The sequence below is a fragment of the Fringilla coelebs genome (assembly GCF_963513975.1).
Source record: "Fringilla coelebs genome assembly, chromosome: 6".
NCBI lineage: Eukaryota > Metazoa > Chordata > Aves > Passeriformes > Fringillidae > Fringilla > Fringilla coelebs.
Genome location: NC_140034.1, coordinates 40,976,924 through 40,994,491, shown reverse-complemented (window position 1 = coordinate 40,994,491; position 17,568 = coordinate 40,976,924). Strand labels below are relative to the sequence as shown.

Here is a 17,568-nt window from a genome sequence, read left to right as displayed (position 1 = left end):
GGGCCGGGGGTGATGCGGGGGAAGCCGTGCCGCGCCGTGCCTGGCAGCGCCGGGCGGAGCGGGGCGGGGCCGCGGTGCCGAGCGCCGTGAGGGGAGGCGCGGCCGTGGCTCGGCACGGCCCGGCACGGGGTGATGCGGCACGGCACGGTCGGTGCTGCCTCGTCCCGGGCCGGGGCATGGGAGGGACGGACGGCAGGAGGCAGGGAGGGAGGAAAAGAGGCAGGGTGGGAGGGACCCCACGACGCCGCTCGGAGCCCGGCCCGGCCCTGGGAGCGCGACAAGCGCCTGGCACGGGATAAAGTTATCCCGGAATAAGGCTGCACGCATGTGCGTCACCCCGGATGTGAACATGCCGGCCCGGCTCCCCGCTAGCTCGCTCCGCCTGGCTCCAGCGGATGGGCTGAGCCGTGCCGAGCCGAGCCGTGCCGAGCCGTGCCCGAGGCCCTGCAGCCCGATAGGGGCTGGGGGAGGCCGGGCCGCCCGGGCGCCCTCGAGGGCCGAGGTGCGAAAGCCCCTCCCGGCGGGACAGGGGCAGGTGCGCAGCCCGGGGCGAGCGGCGGGCGGGGCCCCGGAGCGATGGATTTTCGTGGGAAGAAGTACGAGCGCGGCAGTAACTGGTCGGACCCCGAGGTGGTGGAGCTGCTGCAGCTCTGGGCCGACGAGTCGGTGCAGATAGAGCTGGAGAGCTGCTTGCGCAACCAGCACGTCTTCAACCGCATCGCCGAGGTGCTGCGGGAGAAGGGCATCCACCGGACGGGAGACCAGTGCCGGGAGAAGATCAAGAAGATGAAGCTGGAGTACAGGCGGATCAAGGACAATAGCAAGGCCCCGCGGGGCGGGCGGACGTGGAAGTTCTACGAGGTGATGGACCGGGTGCTGACCAGCCGGCCGGCCCTGGCCTATGGCTCCCTGAGCGGCAGCATGATGGCTCAGCAGGTGCTGCAGGGCAGCATGGTGGAGAGCTACCACCACCAGTTCACCTCCTCCGCCCTGCCCTTTGGACACTCCCAGCACCCTGAGCTGATGGAAATCAAATGTGAGGAGGTGAACTCTGATGACCACAGCTTGACCCCAGAGCCCCCACAAGCCATGTCTTACCAGCAGGGCTCCCCTGAAGAACAGGAGATGGAGAGAGCCTTCTTGGAGAGGGCCCAAAACGACTCTCCCATCTCCAGGGTGGAGATTCCCATTGAAACCAGTGTTTCACCTTCAGGTAGGGATAGTCTTTTACATTCCAGCATAAGGTTTCTGGCCATTTTCCCAGAAAGAGAAGATTATTTCTGGTGCAGAGGTAGACATCTGGTTTTCTCAATGACATTTGGATCCTTGTTTTTCCACATCCCAGAAAACTTTAAAGTAGAAGGCTGATATCTGAATTTATGGTGTTTTGGCCATTCCCAAAATGCAGGTATCTCACTGCAGGTAAATATAAGCTAGAATTACTGAGCTAGGCAAAATACTGTGTATGAAATCCAAAGAGCTCCATAAGCTGGACTGGTTACATTTCTGCATATAATGCTGACAGTAAAAAACCCATTTGCATGCTTATTTGGTATCACTTGAACATAGCCAGAGCTGTCTGCTGTCCTCATGCTGAATTGTATCATGACACCCTCTTCTGCCATGGTTGCACTGTAAACCTGCAGGTAAACTGTCCTTGCATTGTTTTAAAATAGGTTCCAGTCTAATATTTTAGCCCTCTTTAACAGTGAAGAATACTTGGGAATAATCATTGCCTGATTTTCTAAGCTAGTCGGTGGGACTTGCAAAGAAGATGATTTTGAAAGTCACTGGCAGAAGCAGTGTATTTGTTTAGAGGAGATGAGTGAGATTCCTGCACTGAAAATGCAGTTGGCATTGCATAGTTACCAGGAGGGGTATAGTCTGGGAATCCTGGGGATTTCAAATCAGTCTAGGACAGGCTGATGGAAGACCATGAATTGCTGGAAAAGAAGAGGTGATAACAAATGTGAGGTTAATGTCTGAGGTCAGGAAGAAGTGTATGTCCTCTTGGCTGTGGTGCTTGCATAGTTAGCCTAGTGGAGGGAACTGAAGATTATTCAGGTTAATGTGGAGACCATGTAAGGGGCTGGGGCTAGCAGCATCCTGGTGTGCCCAATGTGTGATGTTAAAAACAAACTTTAAAAGCTGTTTGCAAACCTCAGGATGTACCTGACAGGTTTTACTTTGTTTTTTCTATAAGCTCTATGGTAGATAAAAGGTTGTTCTTACGAGAAGCAGGAGAAGGAAGCAAGGCATGCCCATGCCACTTTGCTTGCTGCACTTTTTTCTTTTTGCTTTTGTGTATTCACAGGTTTCAGTGAGCCTAACATGGCAAACTCATCACGGATCCAGAATGTTGTTCCCCGGCCTGGCTTCTCTGCCTTGCATCGGCTGAGAAAAAAGCGGAAAGGCCAGCGCATGAGGGACCCACTGGACGATCTGCTGCTGAAGACTCTGACGTCTCAGCGGGCCATGGAGGAGCGCTTTCTGCAGATGGAAGAACGCCGCTTTCAGCGAGATCTGGACGTGGAGGAGCGTCGCATGCAACTGGAGCAGCGCCGGTTTGAACTGGAGAGGGAGCATGAGTTTCGCATGTTCAATGTCTTTGCTCAAATGCTCAGCATCCTAAAGCAGAGCCATAGTGGCTCCTCCTCCTCTGCTGCCATGCCTCAGGGTTTGGACTTCAGCCAGGCACTGTCCGAAATTGAGGGAATGGGAGGAAGAGGGAGCAACCTGCAGGAGATGAGGGTTCGGCCGCTTGCCAAGAGGAGGGTTGACATGCACAGCTTCTGTAAGCCCAGCAGCTTCCAAAGAAGCCCCTACCTCTCTGCTCGAGGCAACTTTGCCAGTGCTTTTCAGGGCTCCACTGAGGAAGGGTACAAAGCCTATCATGCTGACAAGTATGATGAAGACAAGAACCCCAACGTGAGTAAAAACCTCTAAGTGTTTTCCTGGCTTCCTTGCTAGGGAAAAAATGTTTCTTAGAAGTTTGCTGGCAGGTGTGCTTAAAGTGTGGGGGTGTTTTTTATCTCAGTAATACAAGGTGAGTAAAACTGCTTGTTTGAGGAAAAGAAATTAAAAGTAGCTTTGTGGATCATTCAGATACCAAGGATGAATGCTGTGTTCAGCTCAGGTTTGCACCCTGATTTTTTAATCAGGGTAGTAATAGCAGTAGCAGACCTTGAAAGATGTAAGCAATGTGCAGGAACAGAGCTCATGTTCCTCCTTCCACCTCATGACCTCTATTGCTCACTGAGGACCATCTCTGATTATCTGATTATATCTGATTATTGCAGGTGATGGGTGCAGGAAGTAGAACTACTAAGTAGTAGCCTTTTTTTTTTTTTTTTTTAATTACTGTTAATAACACTCAGCACTTTTTTTTTCCCTCAGTTTACACTCAGCTGCTCGGTTTTAAGTAGCTCGTCATAGCCCTCTTGTGGCACAAAGGCTGTGTTAATAGTTCATGGCAAACTATTACTGATTAACAAGTATAGTAAATGTAAATAATTTATATGTGGATTACTTTTAATTAGATCCTTCATTCACATACTGAACTATTTGAAACTTTAAAAATATTTTATTACTAGCCCTGACTTTAGTTGCCGTGTGTTGCGGGGTTGAAAGCTAGATTGTTCAACTAGAAAGACACAGGGAAGTTTTTGTTACAAGGTGTATTATGAAGTACAGGCTTCTGCTTCTACAAACTGTTGTCTATGTAGGAGGTAGGTTTTTTAAACAAACACCTAAAATTAGACTTGTACTTTAATATCATCAGAAGTGTATAGTTGCTTCAATATTCTTTCACATTTTAAAATTTAATTTACCCAAACTCTTCTAATAATGAGAATGTACTAGTAGATTTGAACTCTTCAGGATCTAATGCCATACTGTATATGGCCAAATCATAAACCTGGAACTGTACAGTCATCTCTTCAGAGGGGAAAATCCAGTACTTTAACTACTTATCATGACTACATATTTATATGGTTTTTGAGCAAATAAATAGAGTAGAATAGTAATTAATGGTAAACAAATGCTTTTAAGATAAAGAAACATATCCAAAACCTTGTTTAAAACTGCTGTTGAAGTGTTAACCTTGTTTTTTTCAGAGTTGTTTTAGAGTTTCTTTTTTTAGTTACATGTAATAGTGAGCGAATTCAAGATTAAGTTAAACATGTTCTGTAAAGAAGTATAAACTATTAGTACATGTTCATTTACAGACAATTTATTATTATTGACTAAGAAGCCAAGTGCTTGGGATATATATGGAAATGTACACGCGTAGATGCATGTCTTGAGTTATATATATGGTGAAGTTTATGTGAACTGTGTTTTGACTTTTCTGTGGTAAGCTTTTTGGAGTCAATTTAGTGAAGTGATAGCTAAGGTGATGTACTCACATGTTTTATGTGTCTATAAACAATACTGTTTCTTTTTCTAGGGTATAATAAACTTTGGCACCAGTGAGAACAAGCTCTGCTTTGACCTGATGTCCAAACGTGTAAGTTCTATTCCAAAACAGAACACTGAATTTGCTGTGCACTCTCTCTTCAAAGCTTGCACTTTCCTAGAGTTACTGCTGTTGCTCAGGTTTCTCTGGTGAAGTTTTTCATTGTGGATTTTAAATTTGTTGGAAGTCGCTTTTGAATACAACTACTTGTACATTTATTTATTTTATTTTTCCAGGAGGATAGGAACATGGGTGTTTTTCTCTTCCTCTTCATGATGGGTTTCCCTCTGGGGATGTACTTATTTCAGAAAACTAGATGAAAATAAGGTGAATTTTATTTTCCCCTGCTCACAGTAGATTTTTTAATACATATATTTTGAAATTACTTTTGAACTCTGTTTCATTTTGAGTATCTTTACACGTGTCCATTATAAAGTCACACAACGTGGATACCCAGTTCTGAACTCACCTGAAATGTGCAAGTGTGGCAGCAGTTAAAACTCTCAAAATCAGAGTGGGTCAGCTACTACCTGCTGGCTTTGCACCAGGCAGAGGAGTGCAACACATAGCAGAACTGAAAAAGTAGAAAAAGTCGAAAGGAAACAAGAGAACTGTGCTGTAGAGGAATGCTTCTAGACTTCCATTAAAATCACTCCCTGTGGCAAGCAGCCTTTGAGGTGGGCAGGTAGCACTTTTTCCTACCTGTGGTTGTGTGCGGGGAGGGAAGGTGCCTCAGGGTTGGACAGTTGGACAATCTCTGCAGTTTGAAGTTCATGATTTCTCCCATTCCACCACTTCCCACCCTCAAAATGTTACCTGCTTTATTTCTGCCTGCTACTTCACTGGCTCAGGTGATGCTACACCACCACTCTGCCTTCCAGCTAAAAGAACAGAGGCAGAGCTGCTGCCTGCACGGAAAGGTGTCTTCTAGACTGTGTAGGTGGTGCCTTCCTTCCTTCACTGTCATTTCCCCTTTAAACTAATGCCATGTCTGCAGTAAGTAGTGCAGAGGGAGACAGTAGTAGTCAGCTGCATCTTAATTAGCCCTTCTATGAAAGTGAGTTGAGACTTCGTCAGGTACAGTTTTCATGCTTGTGGCAACAAGCAGAACAAAGATGTTGTCAGCTTCTCAGTCCTTGCAGCCTTGAGTAACAGTATGGATTCACTGAAGCTGATGCGGCATCAGCTGGGATTGTAGGCAAATATTTTTTTTGTTTTTTGGGATTAAAAATACTTGCTGCTGCCACTGAATAATGTATCCAGTTTCTGTTTTCAACTTCTGACCCTTAAATTAGAGAACACTTAACATGTTAGTTCTAGGGGTCCTCCTCTTATTAATTCATAGGCATTTTTGGCCAAGTCTGCTGGTATGTTTGGTGTTTCGTTCTCTAGATAAGTTTAGGAGAGAGATGTAAGGAGGCACAGTTCTTGCAGCTAGACTCCAGAACATCTACAGCAGAGTGAAGGAACTTTTATCCTATACTATCAGGTTGTAATTCTGCATGGAACGAAGACATTGTCTTTAAACTCCAGAGCTTGGCACCAGTTCTTAAAACACCTATAGAAAATGTTATGGTTTTGTTATCGAGTGTGAAACTTTCACACTGCCTGTGGAATTTCCCTCCTCCTTTGCACTCTCGCCTACTTGTGTCACCTCCACCTTTACTTTTTTTAGTATTAACTCATAGATTTGGTTGTCATTAAATATTTGGAAGGGGCATTGTATATAATACTTGTTTATTGCCTTTTGTTTATCTAAAATGTTCCCTCAGCCTGTATCAATGCTGTGCTTTCCCTTGCAACTTCACGGAACTGGATTATGTGAAACCCTGATACTTAGAACCTTGAAAATATTTAGGTAAAAGCAGTGTGCACACTTTATCTAATTATAAATATTTAAAAGTACCTCCGCAGTTCAGGTCAATCTGTCTTTGAGATCAGAATGAATTTCTTATAAGGAACAAAATGCCTGCCATGGGGAATAATTATTAGGAAGATAGTTTCAATCTTCTCATGTCTTTTGAAAGCTCCTGTTACACTTCAACATTTACCAAACTGATCAGAAAAATAAATCTGAAGAAGCTGCCATAACTTTGAATGGAGATATAAATGAAAGCTGTAATTCATTAAAAAAATTAATAGCTTGAAAGTTAATTAAGGAAAATGCATATCTGACTCTGATTCAAATTCCTTTCTAACTCTTTCTGACAGTCTGGACCTGAGCTTTCACAACTGATGCTTATTTTTCCGGCCAAAAGTTGCTGTCCTCAAAGCTTGGGCAAAACACTCTTGGGTTTGCTTAATTTGCTGAGAAAGTCTTTTGCAGATGCCTTGGTTATGGGCATCACATGTTGCCTGTTCTGCATCCTTTTTGTAGATTTCTGTGCAGTGAAGTTTTGGCTCCAATAACTTAGCAGAAGTCTGTAGCTCATACAACCTGAAGGTATCACAGATCAGTTTGCTGGTGCTTGCTTCTCCAAGCTGCATTAATTTTGATGGTCAGTAGCTTTCCCAATCCAGTTTTACAACTGTTGAAATCACACAAGTGTCTGTGCAGATGTGTGCCTGTGCAAGGATCCTGTCTATCTCCATATTTCCTGTTTCAGTAACTGGGCTTTTAATGATTCTCATTTTTCCCAGTTGACACAGGCTGATATGAATCTGATGGACCCTTCACTGCTTCAGTATCCTGACTGGAAAGGACATCTGTTGTAAGTTTTTTCTGTAACGCTTCTCTTTTTGACTACTTGTTTAATAAACAGAATGGATGAATACAAACCTCTTCTGCTATATTCTCTAGTTTAAATGTTTCTAGATCACTTAAATCATCTTTTTCTTTGCAAAACTTTACATTACCTGTCCTACCAGCTCATCCAGTTAAAAATCTCTTTATGTGAGAGAAGGTGCAAATTTTCTAAAGCAGTGTTTTAAAAGCACTTGTATACATTAACAAATTTGGTAACTCCAAACAATTCTTTGAAACATAGTGAACACTTGGGGTTGTTAATCCTTCTTTTCTGTGCCAGATTAAAGCTCATCAGAAATGTATGCACCATTATAGACATTATCCACAGCATCTCTGCTGGGTGTAAAAATCATGTCTGTTCCATGGGCCAGATTATCCTGCTTCTAGCTATTTTCACCAGACTGTACTGTCCCTGACTTGACTTTCCTAAGATGTGAACCTGATTTGGAAGCCCAGCCTCTTAGAGAATATTTGAATCGGTATTTGCTTTCATGTATTTTTCAGTTTACGGGAAGAAGTGGCTCGATTTTTGACCTATTACTGCAAGGCCCCTGCACCTCTCAAAGCAGAGAATGTACGTAACCCAGTGTCCATTGGTGTCTGTTCTAATGTATTGCCATTTGTTGGGAAAAACTTTCAAATTCTGATTTTTTATAAGAGTGCAAGCTGTTATCATGTAAATGAGATTGATTCTGCATTTCAGTAGCTTTTGATGCACACTTCCACCATAAGACTTCAGGCCTACTGTATATTTGCCTCATGTTTCACTTCTGTGTGCCAACTCATGCTGCTGGTACCCTCCATGGGGCTTTATATTTGATCTCCCTATTTAGCTCAGGGACCTACTCTGCCTGTATCCCTCAACCTTGACAAAGAGTGCCCACTGTTTCAGTTGAGTTCCAGATCATCGCATTCCTCTGTTGCACCTCAAGACAGAGATTTGTAATTGAACCAAGAGTTAGGTTTAGCCTGTAAAATTTGTGGCAGTGTTGCTAGAAAGACATCAAGACCTGAATCTCTGCAGGACTTGCTGGCTTGTGAGAGATACAGCCTGGACATAGGGGCATGTGGAGATCAGGAGCTCCTGTCTCTGCTGAGTGCTGAAGGCAGCAGGAGATGGTGCAGCCATTGCTTTTCTGGCTGCAGTAATTCAAAAGAACCCCACGCTTCATGTGAACTGAGGTTACCACTGATCAGTTTGCTGATCACTGCATCTTCAAGGCACCAGATTTTTCCTCATACTAGGAATGAAACTCATGGTACCTGTGAGCATGCCCTGTAGAAGCAGGAGTCAAACCTGCTTCTATACAAGACAGTAGTTTCCACTTTTGCACAAATTTGGCAAGAGGTCAGCACTGCTGTTATCATGAAGAAATGATAACACATATTAACTGTTGAAAAGTATTTTGATTTACTAGCATCTCAGAACTGCTCCCCAACTTTTTCCCTACTTTAAGCCTATCCTTTTTCCAAATTGCTTATTAGAATGAAAAATGGCACTAGAACAAAGTGTCTATGAAACAACAGAATTAAAGTTATTCTAGTAGAAGTGGGATTTCAGCAGGAAAATTCTAATGGAGAATTAGGGAGAAAATTTATTTCAGTGATACTGCTTTATAATGTTGACTTTTTATGTATGGATTTATCACTAGCATTTCTCTTTCTTCTGTAGGTGATTGTTTTAAATGGTTGTGGCTCTTTATTTTCTGCATTAGCTACAGTCCTTTGTGATCCAGGGGGTAAGTGGATGGTTGGGATATTGTTTTGTTTTGGTTTTTTTTCTGCTGGGAAATAATGTTACTTTGTTTAAATACTGTTAGACAGAAGTGAAGTAGTGGAATTGGCATTGGCCTGCTGTAAAGTTCTTGTTTCCTGCAAAGTTGTACTGTGAAATTCTTCATTTCCGTGGTCTGCAGATGTCATGCACTCACGCTTGGTGCCTGCCCTGTCTGCCTTCACTGTTTTTGTGGTGCCCCGTTTTAGTCTGCCAGACTAGACATGGGCTATACTCATGGTTACCTGGGCACTTGCAGAAGATTAAAGAATTAAGGTAAAAATAAAATTAAGAAAGAGGCAGTAGAATTGCAGTGTTTCCAAGGGACACAGCTGTAAAAATGCTTTCCTATTTAGCTAATGCACATTAGGAGAGAAGACTGTGACCTGTTGGTAACTAACTTTGTTTTCTTGGTTCCAGAAGCTTTTCTGATCGCTACTCCCTTTTATGGTGGTATTACCCAGAGTATCTTCCTCTATGGTAATGTCAAGCTGGTGTATGTCTATTTAGACAGTAAGGTAAGATCTGGGAGAAGGGAATAACAACCTCTGTAGTTAAACTGGAAAGCTGAGCTTTGGGAATCTCTGCAAGCAGTTCTCAGAACAAGGGTACACTACAGCCAGTGGACATTTACACAGTTTATTGCTGCGAAAATGGACACATGGTTTACAAGAAAGTCACTTGAGACTATGAATCTGGACTCCAGTTTTGTCCTTTTCTTGTATCATAGTCCTAGTAAAAGTCCTTGAAAAGAAAAAAATTACCATATTGAACCTTGGAGAGAGAAGTTATGTCATGTCCTACTGAAGTTGGTCCCAGGATGGAAGAGCAGATGGAGATCTTGCATTGCTTTAGTTATTCAAGGATAGCAAGAAAATTCTGGTTTTGGCCAGCCTATGATGTAACTTTACTTTGATTTTTCTTATTGATTTATTTATTCTCTCTGTAGCATAAGAGGATAAAAAGATAGTTGCTAGGTCGTTATTGTTGGTGGGGGTTTATTTTCTTTCAGGGAACATTTGTCAGTGGATTGGCTCAAGGCAGTCTCTATTGAAACAACTTGTCTTTTTAATCTTTTTTATGTCTTTCAGATTACTGGAACAAGTACTCGGCCTTTTCAGCTTACAGTGGAAAAACTGGAAAAAGCCTTGCAGGATGCCCGGGCAGAGGTGAGTTTAGCTGAGCTTCACATTACCAGCTAAGTTTACAATATATTGGAGATGTCACATCCCAGATGTGGCCTAAAGATCAAAGCATTTTCAAAACCTAGCACCTTCTTTCTGGTTGTCCTTGTAGATCATCTGAGATGATGGCTTGCGAACTCACGGGCACTTCTAGGGGGAATCCCTCAGTGTTTTGTCTGTCTTGTTTTGGTCACAGCACAAAAGGATAAACCAGACAATTCACAAAGCACTGGAACCCATTCATATAACCAAAAATAATGTACTTGGGCATGCACTAAAATTTGGGACAACCCAGGATTTCCCCCTCAGCAAGGCCAGCTGAGTTACCTGAAACTGACTGCTCTACACAGCAGGGCAGATGAATACACTAAGAATGCTGAAAGTTTTTGCAGAAGGGAACTCTAGAGGATTAAATACAAGTGAATATCACTTTTCTGAAGAGTTAGTCTGTAAGTTTGGCATTGTCCGAAATCCCATATAAGCTCAGCTGCATCTTTCAGTTGTTACCAACTCTGACATCTCCAGCCAAGTGTGCTCTAAATGAGTACACTTTGCATCCACCTAACTCAAATTCTCATCTTTCTTGCCACTTTCATGGGCAGTCTTCAGTAATTTATTATTTCCCAATTACTAATGCGGCTCAGAAAAAGTACTTCCATACTGAGAGCATGTGAGACCATCTTTCTCATTAATTGGTTGACCAGATGGCAACCAATTACTTGGTGGTGGCAATTCCCTCTTTTCAAAATCATAGATTAATTCTATAATATTTTGCTCATTTCACTTTGCAAATGATTTAATTGTAAACAAAAAAGTCTTAATTTGTGGCTGAAAGTTTTCTCATACAAATTTAACTTTGAGGTGAAAACTCATAGTGGAAGCTTCAGGGGAATCTTGTGTCACACTCAAGTGAGAGACTGTGAGAGACTGCTCAAGTAGAGGAACTGAGAATTTATCCCATGATAAGCACTTTCTTAATACTATGGTATTTATATTCCGCAGGGTGTCACTGTAAGGGCCTTAATTCTTTTGAATCCCCAAAATCCCCTTGGGGACATCTACTCCTTGTCAGAGCTACGGGATTACCTGGAATTTGCTAAAAGGTATGTCACTTTGGAAGGCTGAGATATCCCGAGTCATATACAGCTTTCAGAATCTGGTGGACTACTTGCTGTCCCTGAATTTGTCTGTGAATATCTTTTAAGTCAGGCAAATAGTCTGTTCTTCATACACATTGGTGGACTTAAGAAAGGAGAGGGGAGTCCTGGGATCATGGACCCTGCGGTCCATCTGGGGTGGCAAAGCAACTTGCATCAAGGAATGCAAGTTTTATTTTTCAGTGATCTGAGGAAACGCTATGGCACTGGGCTTCCCTGGTAGGAAGCTGAGTTCTTTTCCTCTCAGTTTTTCTGTATTTGCAAAGACAAAGAAGTATATGAATATGGTTTCATCATGGATCATAATACTGTTTGAGATTCAGATTCCATGAGATGTTGAGTAGATGGGGAGTACATATAGGAATTAATTTTCACATTGGCAATAATAGGATCTTTGTCCTGTTACATGGTTACAGTGGGTGACACTTAAGATGATATACCTCAAATCATTGCAATGTACACAAAATAGATCTAAGTTGAGAAAGTTGCTTTACTTCTGCAAAATTTGGCATCCCCTCTTGTTTGTATAAAGCAAGTATTTGGAGGCCTGAATTTATCTCTGTTAAACCAGAAGCAACCTTCTTTTGTAATCTCCATTTTGTCCTTTTGCAGACATGAATTGCATGTGATAGTAGATGAGATCTACATGCTGTCAGTTTTTGATGAATCAGCCACGTTTCACAGTGTCCTAGGCATGGACAGGTAAAAGCAGCTCCTACTTCCCTGGCCATCTTCCAGTGACAATTCAACATGATGCCTTGCTGAGAACTTGTGACTGGAAGTTAAGTCATGAGCTAGTAAATTCTGAATCCACCTTACATTGATTTATGCCCTTTTTTTCCCTTGGTAATTTCTGAATGGCAAATGCATTTTATCAGATACAATCTAGCAAGTAAAAAATGGTAGCTAGCTTTTTATTGTGGTATACTCCTCAATGTGTGCATCAGTATTTGGTTATGACAGTCCCCAAAATCGAAAACAGATTTTTCTTTTGTTGAAGGTGATGCTCTTCTTCCTACCTAAACATCTTTTTCCCCATGTTTCTGTTGATGCTTGTAAAGACTTTCTATTGGTGTTTATTTCCTAATTTTCTATGGAGTAGTCCCAGATCACAGTAGTGTTACAGACTGAATAATGGCTTTTATTAGGTATTGTTTTAATGAGATGAAAAACTTTTTAAATATTTTTAAAAATATGGTGTGTTGTTGAGTTGTTTGGGTTTTTCTAAATTTCTAGTCTTCACCAGTGGTGCTAGCTATCTTTTTGTGCTCAGTTGCAAGGAAATGAAATATACTCGGTTAACTGTTAGCTCAGTCTTGCTGGGCTTAGATGTAAAACATCACTTTTGATTCTTGACAAAATACATTGGCAGAAGCCTGATTTCTAGCATTACATGTATGAGCTTCAGGAAATCTGCATGTAAAATGTAGCAGTTGTAAGCATCTGTGTCTTTGAAATATTTAAAAATTCTGTCTAAAGCTACTTCCAAGGGGGTCCTAGATTCTAAAGTTAGGTTACGTTTGAATTTTCCCTGCTTTGCTGCTGTTCAGTGGTGCACTGTCTGTCATTGTGTAATGCTGCCTCTCTGTTTCTGCAATGCTGCACTGGTGATCCAAAAGCTTCAGCACCTATGACACTAACTGCCCATCTGCATCCTTCTACATACAGATTGCCTGATCCACAGCGGACTCATGTGATGTGGGGCATAACAAAGGTGAGTGCTGGTTGTTGTTGTGATGCGCCTTTGTGGCTGCTAGGTTTTGGCCTGGGCTCCTCAGGTTCCTCATGCTGGAAAGATCAAGTTAGTAGTAATAGGATCCCAGTTGTTCAGTGTACTAAAGTAGTCTCTCTGTGCCTTCTGCAGGATTTTGCTGTTTCTGGGATTCGTTTTGGTACTTTATATACAGAGAACCAAGATGTTGCTAACGCAGTGGATTCTTTGTGTTATTTCCATGGGGTTTGTGGACCTGTCCAGCACAAGGTTGCCCAGCTGCTTAGAGACAGAGGTGAGTCAGTAGTTCCATGTACAATCTTCTGTCATTCTGTGTGTCTTAGTACCTAGAAGATCTCCCCTTCCCTTACATTCCCTAGTGGTCTCCCCTTTGTACACTTTAACTGACAGTCTTCCATTACCCGAAGCTGCCCATGCAATGCAAGCCTGACAGCTCTGTAGAAAAGCACCATTTCTGCAGAGCTCCTGATCAGCAGAGGTAGAGGAGCAGCTTGGAAGAAGCATAGTAGCTATTTATACAGAAATTGCCAGTATTATCTAGAACTAGATGAGCAGAAACAAAGAATACAGGTGTGTAGGACAAGGGAAATGGAAATGGCCTTCAAACTCTGCCCAGGGTGGAATGCTAACAATCCATGATGACTAAGAACTACAAATGTAACGAAACATCCTAAGGAAGGTCAGGGTCACTCTTCTGTACAGACATGAAACTGCAAAATACTTCTTGGCTGTCTTTCCATTATATGAGGAAATAGAAAACAAAAGAAGGAGGTGAAATGTGAACCAGACACTGAGTGTCTTGGAAGCTTGAACAGATCTGAATACTTCCTCAGTTTGTGATTCTTTTCTTTGTCTTCTTCTTCTGGTCAGACTGGATCAACCAGGTGTACCTGAGGGCCAACCATGCCCGCCTAAAAGCTGCCCATACGTATGTGACAGATGAGCTGAAGACCCTTGGGGTTCCTTTTCTCAACCGCAATGCAGGCTTCTTTGTCTGGATGGATTTCCGAAAGGTTGGTAGTTCTAGGAAGTGAGGCTTTTCCTGGGGTGAGGGCAGACATGTTGTGCAACTGCATCTAGAGGAAAAGTTAATATTGTGGCAAGCATTTTGTTTCAACAAATCTGTCGTCAAATGAGGAGAGGGAAGGACTGCCAGATGTTTCAGTCTATTCTTTTCCTTTCATCAATCTGTGAACTTCCCTCCTAGCAGGAATCTTACTACTCTCAAGCCACTTCCCCCCCATTTCTTCCTTTGCATCACAACTGCTGTACTTCAGAGGTAAATGGTGTCTCCCTTGGCCTTTGCAGACTTTATAGGAATGACAAATTCATGAGGATCTCAGTGATGTAGTCTATATGGTACTAACCTCTGGCCCTTCTGATGACTCTCCTAGTACCTTAAGACAGGCACATTTGAGGAGGAGTTGCTGCTCTGGAAGCGTTTTCTGGATAATAAGGTCCTCCTGTCCTGTGGAAAAGCCTTTGAGTGCAGTGAACCTGGATGGTTCCGTATCATCTTTGCTGACAAGACCCACCGGCTGCAGTTAGGTGAGTAACGTTCTTTTTCCTCTCACCACAATTTCTGCAGTACTGTTCCCTTCTCTTTTTAATCCTAAACTTGGCCTTTATTATTCTCTCATCTTCTCCGTTTTTTTCTCCCTTTCTCCATTATCCTTTTCTGGATCTGATGGATTTGGAGACATTTGTGGTTTAAACAAATTCACCAGTGTTTCTCCCCCTTGTACCACTGCAGGTATGCAACGGATACGCAAGGTTTTGGAAGAGCGTGAGCAGGAGATACTGGCTGAGGAGAAGGAGCAGCCTTGTCAATCAGATCAGGATGGCAAAGCAGATAGCACAGATGAAGTAATTTTTGTATCCCGCCACCAGGACCCTATCTGTGCCAATAACTCCAGCCTTGGTGACCTCATTGGCCTCCTGCAGCAACAGATGCGTTCATCTGACTGGCTACAGAAAAACACAGCTGAGCAATTTGCCCAGGAAAAGCCAGAGATCTATGATGTGTTCAGCAAACTGATTGGGAAGCAATAGGGGTCAGTGTGCCTCCAGGGGCATTCCTGAGCAGTGACTGACCCTGGGCCCCTAACAACTCAGTAGTGACTTCCAGCAAATAATATATTTTCTGTATAGCAAGAAAATTACTTTGTAGGCCCCCTCCTCTCCCCCCTGTTTGAGATCTCTGATTTGTACTGTATAGGTGTGTTTCCTTGGATTGGGGTGAGGGTAGGGAAGGGGGGGTGTCTTGTTTGTGTGCTGCTCTCTGTTCTGCAGCATCATTGTATTTTATATTTAATTTCTAATGAATATGCTCTTAACTCTCTTATAAGGTCCTGTGGTGTAATTTTTTCTTCTTCTTCACACTTTCCATAAAGAGACTGTAGATTGTTAAGTTATGTGAAGTTTCCCTTTTCTTGAATGATGGTCAGATATAACTATTTGGGAACCAGCTGTCTCAAAGGGGTCTTTTTGGGAGATAGAATCTAGTGTCAGCCCTAACTTAGCCCTAGCTAAGGGTAAATAAACATGTGCATAGATTCATCTTCATGACTGAGGCTCTTAGGACCAGTCATCTAGATTGAGTTCTATATCATTTTATTTTGAGTTGGTTTCCAGTCTGACCTGAGATCAGAGAGTATCCACTGCCCTTGGCTGGTGAAATGCCTGGTTTTGTTTCTATTCTTCTTTTTTATATTCCTATAAATAAAATGCATCCATTGGCCTCTTGGCAGAATGCCCAGAAAAGAGCTACAAATGGAGAGGCAATAGAAAGTAGATGTTTTTTTTGCATTTTTCTGTTCCTGGAAGTCCATCCCTTGTGGTTAACAACAACATATATTGGCAAAAGAGCGCAGAGAATGCTTCTGCCAGGTACAGCTGCTTCTGTCACCTACCACAGGCATCCAAGGATGCACCTTCCACCATTATCACAATAATGAATGCAATTTTTTTTCTGTGTTTCTCAGTTCGTGGGTTAATTTTTTTGACTAAATGGTATTCTTCTGTCTCCTCTTAAGAAACTGTTTTCTGTATCCTGGTGGTAGAGTATTTCAACTGGAAGGCTTCTTTCACAGATAAAACATTATTTAACTTCTGGTACTATAAAATTTAGGTATCCTAAAGGAATTGGAGCTTGTTTTTCTGCATACATATTAATCAAGAGTTGAAGGAAGTTGCTCATGAAAACTGAATAGAAGTGCATCTTTTCCCTCCTCATAGATTTTGGCAGATGGGCATGAGTGACAAAAGCACATCTGCATCATAAACCAAATCACCAAAACATAGGCAACAAATAATGCAACTACAGTTTGCTGTGTGGTGATGGCAGAGAACTGCTTGGACAGCTGAAGGAAAGTTTGAGCAGTGGCTGAAGAGAAGGTGGTGCTGCTGGTGACTGCTGTGAGCAGTAACCAGCTCCTTCTTCCGTGGTTGAGGCCAGGTTGGTGAGGTGATGGGTAAGATCAGTATAAGGGATAGTTATAAACATAGTATTTACTAACTAGTTTGGCATTTGTCCATGAACAATATTTCAAAGTCCACAAAGAAAGCTATAGCAGAAGACAGGTGTCATTAATGGAATGGGAAGTGTGATGTTCAGCCAAATTAAAAATGGACCTCCTGATTTTCTCCCTCTTATTTATGTACCCCAAGTAGGACCTGAGCAACAAAATTTTAGGGATCAAGATCTTTGAAATCAAGAACAATGTAAGACATTAGTTAAAGTGATATTTTAGGGGACCCCTATAGCAAATTCAACCTATTAATTACTCCTAATTTTCTTTTGTTGTTCTAGTCATTCTTTTTGTAGGGAGTATATGAATCTACAATAGTAAAAATTTATATAATATTTTTCACTCATATATATTTACTGCTCAGAAAGCATGTTTATTGTACTGTTTCTGTGTGGATTCAGCTAGTAAAGCACACCTCTGCAGGAAAGAGGGTATGATGTGCTTTCAGAATCCTCACAGCTAGTACAGTATGGCTGACAGTCAGATCTGAGCTTGCTGTAAATCAACAGAACACACATACACAGTATTTTCTATGTTTTTTTCAAGTTTAACTCCTGCCTGAGGACCTCTCCACTGAGGAATGTTAGTTTGGGCACAGAAAATAAAAATGTAAGTGGAAATGAGGCATCAGAGAAACACGGTCATGAGTCTGCTGTTTGAGACAAAATGGGTTTTTTGGCCAACCCCATAAATTTTGCAAATGGCCTTAACTGGTTTACAAGAAGTGGTAAACATGTAGAAAGACCTGTACATATGTATATAGAAGTTAAATGAATTCCTATTTGCTCTAAGATTACCCCTGAGAGGAAAAACACAAGTTCTGTGTACAAATTGTTTGTTCTTTCTGCTACCTTCATGTTACATGTTTTCTCTCCTTGATGTATCTCGTAGTTCTCTTTAATGAGAACTTTTCTTTTTCTGTGTGGCAAATCTTTACAGACGAAAACATAGAGAAAAGATTAAGGTTTCTCCCATGCTGTCCCTGCCCT

General features: G+C 42.2%; 1 protein-coding gene across 1 annotated transcript; it reads left to right on the top strand.

Annotated features, from left to right (window-relative positions):
• Positions 1-357: 357 nt before the first annotated feature.
• On the top strand, positions 358-15,266 carry LOC311154689 (1-aminocyclopropane-1-carboxylate synthase-like protein 1). Its single transcript, XM_084207385.1, has 15 exons — positions 358-1,213; positions 2,315-2,928; positions 4,448-4,507; positions 7,097-7,167; positions 7,707-7,776; positions 8,875-8,941; positions 9,397-9,494; positions 10,068-10,145; positions 11,163-11,263; positions 11,930-12,019; positions 12,986-13,031; positions 13,182-13,323; positions 13,920-14,062; positions 14,444-14,597; positions 14,803-15,266. Exons 1-15 carry the CDS (start codon positions 577-579, stop codon positions 15,099-15,101), a joined length of 2,670 nt encoding a protein of 889 aa, XP_084063511.1. The 5' UTR covers positions 358-576; the 3' UTR covers positions 15,102-15,266.
• The last annotated feature ends 2,302 nt before the right edge of the window (positions 15,267-17,568 follow it).

Excerpts from the sequence above, each read along its gene's own strand:
- LOC311154689 (XM_084207385.1), top strand. The coding sequence starts at position 577 with ATGGATTTTCGTGGGAAGAAGTACGAGCGCGGCAGTAACTGGTCGGAC. Across the intron at positions 4,508-7,096 it reads TTGACCTGATGTCCAAACGT|TTGACACAGGCTGATATGAA; the intron begins GTAAGTTCTATT and ends CATTTTTCCCAG. Across the intron at positions 14,598-14,802 it reads GACCCACCGGCTGCAGTTAG|GTATGCAACGGATACGCAAG; the intron begins GTGAGTAACGTT and ends GTACCACTGCAG.